This window comes from Seriola dumerili, unplaced genomic scaffold (assembly GCF_002260705.1).
Source record: "Seriola dumerili isolate Sdu_G_001 unplaced genomic scaffold, Sdu_1.0 BDQW01000169.1, whole genome shotgun sequence".
Classification (NCBI taxonomy): domain Eukaryota; kingdom Metazoa; phylum Chordata; class Actinopteri; order Carangiformes; family Carangidae; genus Seriola; species Seriola dumerili.
Window position 1 is genome coordinate 1,303,311 of NW_019174424.1, and position 10,622 is coordinate 1,313,932.

General features: G+C 42.0%; 2 protein-coding genes across 3 annotated transcripts; one reads left to right on the forward strand and one right to left on the reverse strand.

The window, feature by feature from the left end:
• Window positions 1–1,812: 1,812 nt before the first annotated feature.
• LOC111227145 lies at window positions 1,813–4,584 on the forward strand. Its single transcript, XM_022752559.1, has 2 exons — window positions 1,813–2,124; window positions 2,449–4,584. Exons 1-2 carry the CDS (start codon window positions 1,933–1,935, stop codon window positions 4,159–4,161), a joined length of 1,905 nt encoding a protein of 634 aa, XP_022608280.1. The 5' UTR covers window positions 1,813–1,932; the 3' UTR covers window positions 4,162–4,584.
• Window positions 4,585–6,589: 2,005 nt separating this feature from the next.
• aimp2 (aminoacyl tRNA synthetase complex interacting multifunctional protein 2) lies at window positions 6,590–10,622 on the reverse strand. Of its 2 annotated transcripts, none has more exons than XM_022752752.1 (4): window positions 10,499–10,622; window positions 8,485–8,703; window positions 7,931–8,165; window positions 6,590–7,475 (listed from the first exon to the last, which is right to left on the reverse strand). In XM_022752752.1, the coding sequence occupies exons 1-4, from the start codon at window positions 10,511–10,513 to the stop codon at window positions 7,087–7,089; spliced, it is 858 nt and encodes a 285-aa protein (XP_022608473.1). In that variant the 5' UTR covers window positions 10,514–10,622; the 3' UTR covers window positions 6,590–7,086. The 2 variants fall into 2 exon arrangements, with proteins under 2 accessions (XP_022608473.1, XP_022608472.1); XM_022752751.1 differs by having other exon boundaries at window positions 10,385–10,622.

A 10,622-nucleotide genomic window follows, 5' to 3' on the forward strand; every position in this document is an offset into this window, starting at 1 on the left:
CCAAACATTATCATAGCATTTCAAAAGACCTTTCACAGGAGATCAGAGAGAGATAGATAGATAGATAGATAGATAGATAGATAGATAGATAGATAGATAGATAGATAGATAGATAGATAGATAGATAGATAGATAGATAGATAGATGTAATACAGGCACTTGTTGCTCAGCAGTGCAAAGTTAATATTTGTGCAAATAGGATGAAATGCAATGTTTGTTTCACTATATTAAACAAGGAGACTTGCAAAATAATGTGGCATTTACATGCTGATATAAGAAAGAAGTCAGCTGGTTAGTGACAAATAAATAAAACATGTGAATAACTTAGAAAAGCTCCTTCTCTCAGACACACTCACACAAACTCTTCCCTCCCCTCCTTGTGACTTTGATCATGCAGCTGACAAATTGGTTTATTAAACATGCAAAAAGCTTCATTCATGCCAGTATGAACACCAGAGTAAAGACATGCTTAATGCAAACCTGAGCCAGATGGAAGATTTTCAAACCAGCGGGGAAACATTTAAGGAGTGTTCTTCTTGGATGGCTTCCACTGGAAAGGTGCCTCAGGCTTGATAAAAAAAAAACTCTTTACCGTTAGCCGGATCAGCAGACTGGCTGATTTCACCCTACAGTTCAGGTTAGAATAAAAGCTGATTAGTGTTAGTGTGAAAGCATTAGATTAGAATTAAGGGTAAAACTAACAATTCACAGACAAAAGCTTTTTAACAGAATGAACCACTTGAGGTAACAGAGGTACAATATCTAAATGGCCTCACTTAAACTCAGTTCAACTCTCTACAGCAGTCACTATACAGAAACTACAAAACATGAAATTTCCTAAGAATAGTGCAAATGTATGGGGCAATGTATGCCCCAATGCTTTTCTAATATAGTGTCACATATTATATGGGCTACATTAGAAATCAGTCTGAGCAGGAACAAAGAGCAGTGTGAGGTTACTAGATCTGTTTCTGCTCTTTAAGCTAATATTTCTCAATGGAGCTCTTGCTTTAATTGCTATGATTAGGTTAGTGTCTTTTTAGAGCCAAGTTCCCACATGCTGCTGGATGAATGAAAGTTACTTGAAATTTTGAAAGATCCCCTCCAGACATGTTTAATGGTTCTCTTTGGACTTGCGTGGCTGACCATGTGACCATTATGTAGCGTTTAAGTAAAACACATTAATGAGAGAAGGGACTTTAAATACTATCAAAATATTCTAAAATTGACTGTTTGAGAAGTTTTCAAATGTAAAGTTCAGAGCATAAACCGGCAAAATAAATAAATAGAATAAAAAAAATCAACCCAACAGTTATTTAGTCTTTGAAGCCTTTTTATGCAACTGAAATAAATCTGTGATTGATTATATAAAACTGGCGTTTTATTACTTGTTTCTTTGTTTCAGTCTGGTTTTCTATGTATTGCTATTTTCTGTAATTGCGGTCCAGATGATCATTTAATGTTTACTTTATTAATTTATAAGTGATTGGATGTTTTGATACAATACATCAATTAAAACGTTGTGACTTTTTTTTACTTCCGCTTCCTGATGGTGGCGCCAACTCGCGCAACACAGAGGAAAAGGAAATTCTGGTAAAAGTACTACTGTCTATGAGAGTAAAATTCACAAGAAGAAGACCGTGACGTATCAATGAAGGCACCCTGGTGTGTGTACTACGCATGCGCACAGCTCCACAGTGTCTCTTCTCCATTGATTTAGCAGGCTATGAACGCGCATGTGCCAAAGTAACAGTGACGACAGTGTCCGCACCTTGTGTGTTTTCTGAGCAACATCTGAACAAAGGCCTGCCCCTTTTCATGAGGATTTCTCTACCGCCATCGTTACTTTACGTGTAATCACGATTACTAAATCGGATTACGATACTTTTATTATATTTCAAGACGTCGGCAACAGTAGAGGTAGCGTCCGAGATGGATGTGGATCACCTTGAAACCAGCGGCGAGACCAAATCGGCCATGCATACTTGGCGTTATCGCCACCATTTCACGTACAAGGCAGATCAAGGAAAAAATATCATCGTCCAGTGTAATCTGTGTCTGCCGAGGGTTAATCTGCTTTCCACGTCGAAAACCTCAACATCAAACCTAAAGAAGCATTTAGACGTGAGTTACAGAAAGTAATATCACTGTAACGATCTCCCACACCCGTCAGGTTAATGTTTGAAAGAGTCAATGAATGAATAGCAACCCTCGTGATTAATAACGTTACATTGTAGCTGCATGCTGATTACCAACTCATGGCGCTGGAGGCTCTTTATGTTCAACTTTATGTTTTAAAAAAAACTGTCATTTTATTCGAGATAAGGGGTATTTTGATTTTTTTTTTTTTTCATTGCAGAAGAAGTTTGTAAACTGACACAAACTCAGAACATACAAATGGCACACCTCCAGCAACTAACATGAAGCCCCCTGCGTTTTGTCTTTCAGAGAACACACTTGGGCTGTGAAGCAAGTCCTGATGCCAAGAGGGGAAGGAAGAAAGAAGAACGCAACGGCGAGGAAAGTAGGCACTGCCAACTCAAAAAACTTAAAGCAGAAATCATCTCCAAGTGCATGACCCAAGCCAAGATCGATGATCTAATCTTCAACTTCATTGTGGAAGACTGCCAGTCATTTTATGTGCTGGAACAGCCTGGCTTCAGGAAGCTGATTGCGGGTTTAACTGAAGGACTGAAATCCATGGACAGGGTGACCTTGTTTACAAAGGTGGACCAGGGCTTCTCCAGGATGCGAGAGGAGCTGATGGCAAAACTCAGCAGCATCCAGTACGTGTGCACCACGGCTGACATCTGGACAGCCAACAACAGGAGCTTCTTTGGGATGACCTGTCACTGGATCGACGGCGACTCTTTGGAGAGGAAATCTGCTGCTCTGGGGTTCGCGCGGCTGCAGGGCAGGATCACATATGACACCATTGCTGGGCGAATACATGACATCCATGTGGCCTACAATATCGAAAGCAAAGTTCAGACCACAGTCACTGACAATGGCAGTCCCTTTATCAGTGTGTTCAAAGAGTTTGCAGTGGACGGCCAGGAAAGTGACGATGACATTGGGTTCTACGAGAACGTGAGCTCCGTCCTCGAGGGTGAGCCCGAGCAGGACATGCTTCTGTTTCTGCCCACTGTACAGCGCTGTGCATCACACACCCTGGAGCAGATTGTGACAGAGGACTTTTGGCAGGCTGTGTCACAGGGGCCCATGTGCCAGCTACATTACAGTACAATGGCCAAGGTGTTTGCCATATGGAGCAAATGCCACCATCTTCAGGTCGGTATGGATGCAGCAGAGGAGATAGGAAAGATGGCACTTGTTGTCCCCGCTGTTATACGCTGGAATGTGGAGTACTGTGCTGTGCAGAAGATCGTCTCTCTCACTGAGCGGGAGCTGACGGAGCTGTGCGCCCGCCTGGAGGTCCCGCGCCTGCAGCCAGAGGAGATGGCGTTCCTGAAAGAATACGCGACTGTGTTCCACCCGCTCGCTTTTGCACTTGAACTTTTCCAAGCGGAGCAGAAATGTTACTTGGGTCTGGTCATCCCAACTGTACTCAGTCTGAAAAACAAGTTAAATGAGCAGAAAGATGCAGCAAATTACTTTGCTGATGTAATCAACGCCATTGTAATGGCTATTGACGTGCGGTTCCAGGAGCTGTTTGCCAGCACAGAAGCAAAGTTTGCAACAGCGACTACTCCTCAGTTTCGCTTGTGGTGGATGGCTGCCTCTGAGAGGGAGGAGATGTGCTCTCTGCTGGCCACAGAGGCATCTCAGGTGGATCCCTGTAATGTAGCCGAGGCAAACACCAGCCGGAATCTGTCCACCATTGAATCTGAAGATGATTTCTTCAGCTACGGGCCTGTGAAGCCAGCCACTCAGATCCAGCAACGGGGAGTGATGGACGAGATCCGCAAGTACATTGAAGGAACGGGGAAGAGCCTCGAGTGCCTGCAGGACTTTCCCCGAGTGAAGCAGCTTTTCCTGAAATACAACACCACCCTGCCATCCACGGCCCCCGTCCAGCGTCTCTTCAGTCAGAAAGGGAACCTGGTCACGTCACAGAGAAACTTTCTGACTGACGACTACTTTGAGCGCATTCAGCTTTTGAGATACAACAGCAATGTGTGTTCTTTGAGCACCGAGTGAATACATAGCTGGTGACTCTCTCTCTGCCTTTTTAATTGATGCGGAATCAAACCACATTGTGCTTAAATCATTACAGAAAAAAACCCTGAATTAATATCTCATTTCAGACAACTTAGCCCAGATGTGTTTTCTAATATTCCTCCCTTATCTGTTTTGATAGGCATAGGTTATATCTCCCACTCCAAAATGGCCTAATGAAAATATCTAATTGACAATCATGGAAAGTGACATTCAAGGACTGAATATATTGACAAAAGAATCTTTTTATCTGTGCTATTGTTGTGATTTGAAGTAGCCACAGGGTTAAACTGAAGTGATTTTGTCTTTCAGTTAAGCTAGTTTGTTTTTTCTACAGCTAATCAATGAGAATGCATCTCCTGTCTGTATGTTTTATATCATATATAAAGAGACAAGAGCCTCTTATTGTTTGTGTCTCGCCTTTTTTCCATAAAAACCCATTGGAAACCTGAAGTAATTAAATTAGTGACAGGATGGGATCGGCTATCTGACTGCTTCAACACATGCTGATTACTGTTTCAAAGACTGTTTGTGTGAAGAAGACAGAGCGCACACGAACACCAAAATTCCAATGACTCCCGAGTGTATTCCTTGTCATGTGCCCAGATGTCAGTTAAGAGCTTTCGTCTTGTCAGACAGCTGCCTGGAGACCAACAGGAGGCTGTCAGAGCATGCTAACACACTCGCACACAAACTGAACCGGAGCTGTCGAAAACATGACACTTGTGAAGATGCAAAACCAAACCCTAGAGAGTATGAGAAGCTATGGGATTTGTTTTTTCTTCTTTTCAACATTATTTCATGTAAGACCCTCTATATATATATATATATATAGATTTATATGAGATCTATATATCTATATATCATATATATATATATATATGATTTTCTTTGACTTTGCCTGCAGCAGTCACAAAGGATTAGAAATATAGAAACCTCCCCAGCAGTGGACTGCTGTAAAATTGAGCTGCTCCAAAATCTATTCTTCTTGAGCGACAGACAGGGTATTGGGATTCTATTCAGCAACACGTCAGCTGATAAGGAGAAAACACAGCTTGAACAACTGATTGCAGAGAAAAAAACACACTAAAGGTGTGTGGCTGAAGGATTGCTGTAGTAAATAGAACTGTCATGTTGATAACACTCTTAACTAGAATGGCTCTCAGTAGAGCAAATTCCTCTGCCAAGGCCAAACATTTTCTTCCACCAGATACAGATCGTTATCTGGACTTGCACCACACTGTACAAAGTCATAGATCTCAATGCCATAAATGTCTCTGATTTTTTTACATTGAGGAATTGATCAAAATGTAAAAAAAAAAGAAAAAAGAAGAAGCCCTATCTCACAATATTTATTGATAAAAAACAATTCCTGGATCCGCACCTTTAACCAGATCCGCACCAAAGTTTAATGGGTTCTTCACTGGCCCATGTCTCATCCCTCCACCAAGTTTGGTGCAAATCAGTTCAGTACTTTTTGCGTAATCCTGCTGACAGACAAACAGACAGACAGGTGAAAATAAAACCTCCTTGACCGAGGTAAAAATTTTACAGACATATCTCACAGCACTGGATGTCAGTCAATATTTACGGCCCTATTTTGCCATTCCACAGTACAAAAGTCTGACTGACACAGGATTTATGAGGCCATATTGAGATTGATATTTAAGTGCTTTGTGAATATATGTACTTATGTAATATTAATATTCTTTACACAGTCCATAACGTAAGTAATTATTTTTTATAAAGTTGCCTTAAAATAGCCTTTTTTGTGATAACTGTGATGAAGAAATGTACTGGGTAGAACATTTTACAGTTGAAAAATAAACGTCTCTACTCTCTGGTGGACAAACTATAGGATAGTGACTCTGTTTCATAACATATCTTTGGCATTTCAGTTCTTCAGTGTCTTATTTTATTGGCTAGACTATATGAAAATGTAAAGGTTTGGCTTAAAACTGCAAATTTAATTTTAAACATTTTCAGAAATAAATGTCAATAGAAGCTTTAACCAATTATAACATCCCAGGTTCTATTCCCAAACCTTATTTTGTGTTCAATCCTATGTCCTTACTGCTGCTCAAGAGATGCGAGCCAGGTGGAGTAGAGATTTTTCCAAAGACGAGAGTTGTTGTGTTAAATTTGTCATGCAAGAACCACCTGTCTAATGTTTCTCCCTCTTGATGTACGATGTGAAGAGGTGCAGCTCTGTGTGTCCATGGATAGGATCAGCAGGTGAATGACGTTCATCAATGACATTATGTTTGGAAATGATCCTCTATTTATAAATGACAATCCTGCCACCTGTTGGACACAGAGGTGCACTTCATTGAATGCCTCTTGTTTGATCACTTAAACAATAATTGTTTAAGTGATCAAACAGTCCAATAAAACAAACCCAATGCCCCAGTTCAAAGTTTGATCCAAAGTGGAAGTTTTAATGGCTTCAGAAAAACAACTGGTACAAAGTATTACCTTTGAAAACAGCCAGTAATACCCGCCAGCACATATTAACACACATAATTTAGAAGAGGATCATGTTAGGCACAAAGTGGGTGGAAGGTGAACAGTGTGTTACACTAACAATTTCTGTCAGTACCTTTGATTTAATCCATCACCAAGCCCTTGTCTTTACAGTCCTCTCATGCTTCCTCCCTTGGACAAAATAATCTAGATTCTCTTGTTATACAAAAGCAGCATGGCAGAGACAAATGCTCTTGAGTTATTTTAACCATCAACCATCTTGCTTCTACTGAGTCTTTGTCAGTTCAGTGATATAATACAGTAAGGAGGGAAGCATTAGAAAGCCTTCCAGACATGGCTGTGGTATTTTAATATTCTAATGCCTTTCTCTCACTTTGCTTGGTTAAGACACCCTTCTGGTGTCTGGTCCTGGGACAGCCCCAGTCACTGCAGAAGTAGCTTGGCAGGGCCAAAGTGGCCCAGGTTCTCGCAGGACTTGAGCCAGCGCTGGACATTGGTGGGAGCAGAGGACATTGAGCCACTTTGCAGCACGCAGCAGTAGCAGGCAATGTCAGCCAGGGAGAACTCCGGCCCAGCCAGCCAAGGGTTGCGGCCCAGGGCGGAGTTCAGGGCCCGCAGGACGGTGGCTCGCTCCTTGGCACTGCCCTCTGCCAGCTGGAAGAAAGCTGTGTCCACCCAGCTGTCCACCAAAGTGGCAAGAGCAGGGTCGCTGGGGTAGGGAGCCAGCAGCTTGAAGAGGAAGCGTGCCACGCTGGCCTCACCCTTGATCGGACACATGTTCTGGATGCTGAACTTCATTTCCAGTTTAGGGACTGTGGATAGGGCAGAGGAGAAACGTGGCACATGATAACAAGGACGCAAGTATTCACAGCATCCACATCATGTGAAAATGCTGATCATTGACAATATGAACGCAAAGCTTGTAATGGTTTTTTACAGCATTTTACAGTATTGTACATGATTTTATGTGACTTGAAAGGCTAACTTTTATGTATAGAGCGCATGAAATTTGCATGATTTATAAAGAAGTAGTACAAAGCCTTTATTGCCCCAAAAGATGATTTTAACTTTTTTAAATTAATTTTGTCACATTAAAATGTTGCAAAACTTTGTTCCTGATGGATAAATTATTGAGAGCTTCTCAGATGGATTTATGTTTGACTACGGCTGTTATCGTTTTTTTCTCTCCCACTTCACTTTCAGTCTTCCCACACTTCTTGTCCTCCGTCCACCCCTTAACACACACTTTCTTTCACTGTGGCCTTACCATCTTTCCATATGAGGGTGAAACCCAGCTGGAACATGTGGCGGGCGTAGCTGTCGGCGTGACGTGGACCGAGACAGGACAGGAGCTGTGGTGGCACATTGGAAACTGAGGAGTGGACGTGGACGGTGGAGAGCACCCGATAGCGCTGAGAGAGCAGGCTGTGGAGCACCAGCAGTGTCAGAGGTGGTTGTGCCGGGTTGGCGTTCACGACAATGTCACGGAGGGCACCTTGGTCCTGATATAAAGAAGACAGAGGTAAACAGGCGCAGAACCCAAAATAAAAACTGTATTAACATTTGTCTTCTATAATTAGACCAAAACAGCTTTGACAAACAGGCTGTCATCAGACAACACCCTCACATCTGCCTCAAGGCAAATTCCATTATGAGCGGATTGTGCCAGTTAGAGCGTTTACAACTTGGAACAATAGACAGGTACAATGGGTAGGATCAGAGACGGCTACGACCAAAGAGAAAATGCAGTTGAATGCATGGTTCATGTAGGAAAAATTCTCAGATGATGGAAGTCCAACAGTATTACTCCCAGTTTCTCACCTTGCCAAGTAGTGTGTCCAGGTCCGTGGTGCCTTTCAAGGTTGTGGAGCTGAAGCTTTGGGAGGAGAGGCTGCTGCTGACTGTCAGGTCCAGATCGGCGTCTGGGGTGGTCACCGTCTTGGCCAGGCCCTCCACGGCTGCTTTCAGCTCGTACAGTTTTCTCATGATCTCATCCTGCCGGGCCTCCAGAGCTTTGACTGCTGGGTCCACCTCGCCATTCTGGAAACCAGAGAAATAGCTGTTTAGCCAAAAACAAGAATGGACGCATTTACAGTTTAAACGATGTGAGTACGACCTTGCAGCAGTTTTACAGTCTGGGTGTAAAGTGGAATCCCAATATTAAACTGTCCTTTCACAAATAACACTGACAGAATACTGAGAACGTTTTTACAATATTCTCACGCTAGAGATAAACCATAAAAGTATACACACACATACACACACATACACGAGGGATCAACAAGACATCTCACGAAGAAATCTGAAGACTAGACCTTAAACAGATGGGGTTTCAATTTTGTACCACAATATCTGTCTCACATGAAACTCAGTGCGCTGCAGTGTTGGAGGAGGTATCCAGATACTCAAGTAAATCTAGCAATATACATTGTACTTAAAGTATAGGTCCTCAACGTTGTCTAAAAACAATAGTCAGCTTCCAATATGAGCACTGAAGCAGGTTTTACTTGTTGTTATCATTCCTCTTGTTCATACTTACGATTCACAGATCTCTTCTTAATGCACAGTCAGTGTAAGTGATGGGGGATAAAATCCAGTTCTTGTTCTGAGTAGAAATATGCTTGAGTGGGAGTTTTTTAATGCTAATATGAGGCTTCAACAGTTTGAGTTGACAATTTAAGTGTTTTAATGCAATTCCCTGTTTGCGTTACTGTCCCTCCACTTCAGCTCAATACATTTACACTGTCAGGGGTAACAAAAAACTGTAACTTTGGAAGATATCCACTTGATTTGTCAACCCAGACTGCTGAAGCCTCATATTTAGAGTCAGATACACTTTGGAGCATGTTTCTACTCAAGATGAGGACTGGACTTCCTCCTCCATCAGGTACACTGAATCTGTATTCAGAGGGGGCTTTTTTAAAGGCCAGTATAAACAGGAGGACTGATTACAGAATGCAAACCTCTTCCACACCTTACTATTGCTTTGAGACAGAAAATGTGAACTTATGCTTTATGTAACAAACGTGAAAGTGCTCAGGTGAAAAATTGCTCATTTGAGTGACATTATTACATTATTATAACAATATATTATATCATTATATTATTATATACTGTATATATTAATGTTGCTCATGTGTTACTGTGTAAGTAGAATTTAACTATTACAGTATGTCATATTTTATGAGTTCTTTAAGTTGTGCGTGTACAGTAGCTGCTTTCTATAGCCGTCACATAAATGTAGTGTAGAAAAAAGCTACAATATTCCCTCTGAAATGAAGTGGCATGAATGGAAATGCTTAAACTGTACTTAGTACAGAACTTGACTTACTGCACAGCTGGAGCAAGAGTCTCCTAAGAGTAGTTACACTATCAATGACAGGGCCTTATTATATATTATCAATGACAGTGTCTGCAAATGCAACCAAGAGTGGAGACAAGCTACTCTCACAGTGTCGTGACTTTATATCGTGGGATAATCTTTAAATTAATGTGGAAACGTGCATCTAATTGTTGCATCAGCTAGGAGTGACACCACTTATTGTCCTGACAAGCTAAGTTAGCCAGCTAGCTTGGCTAAAGAGAGTTCGTGCTAGTAAACCGTGCGAGAAGCGGGAGGCGAGGAACAGAACGAACTGCGGGCAATAGCGAGAGCAGAACACAAGCTAATTATTTGAAGAAGAAAATGAAGCTTGTCGAAATGAAATCAGTTCACAGTTACCTGAAGCGCGTGTTCGGAGGTGCAGCTGTTCCCTTGCTGCGCGTGGACATTTGGTAACTTGTACATGCAGGTTGGCAAATCAATCTTTATGTCACCCCCACAGATGGGCTTTACCTGGTACATGGACATGGTGGAGGACAGTCTGATCACTGTCAGAGATAAACAGTTAAAAATAAAGTCCCGGACACAGACGTCTTCTGGAGGTGTGGGATGTTGACAGGCAGCAGCAGCAGCAGCT

Bases quoted from the DNA above. Each gene is read 5' to 3' on its own strand.
- LOC111227145 (XM_022752559.1), top strand. From the start codon at position 1,933: ATGGATGTGGATCACCTTGAAACCAGCGGCGAGACCAAATCGGCCATG. The intron at 2,125-2,448 runs GTGAGTTACAGA...TTTGTCTTTCAG, and splicing joins ACCTAAAGAAGCATTTAGAC to AGAACACACTTGGGCTGTGA.
- aimp2 (XM_022752751.1), bottom strand. From the start codon at position 10,513: ATGTCCATGTACCAGGTAAAGCCCATCTGTGGGGGTGACATAAAGATT. The intron at 8,704-10,384 runs GTAACTGTGAAC...TCTGGTTTCCAG, and splicing joins CCTCCGAACACGCGCTTCAG to AATGGCGAGGTGGACCCAGC. The intron at 7,476-7,930 runs GTAAGGCCACAG...CCCTATCCACAG, and splicing joins CACCCTCATATGGAAAGATG to TCCCTAAACTGGAAATGAAG.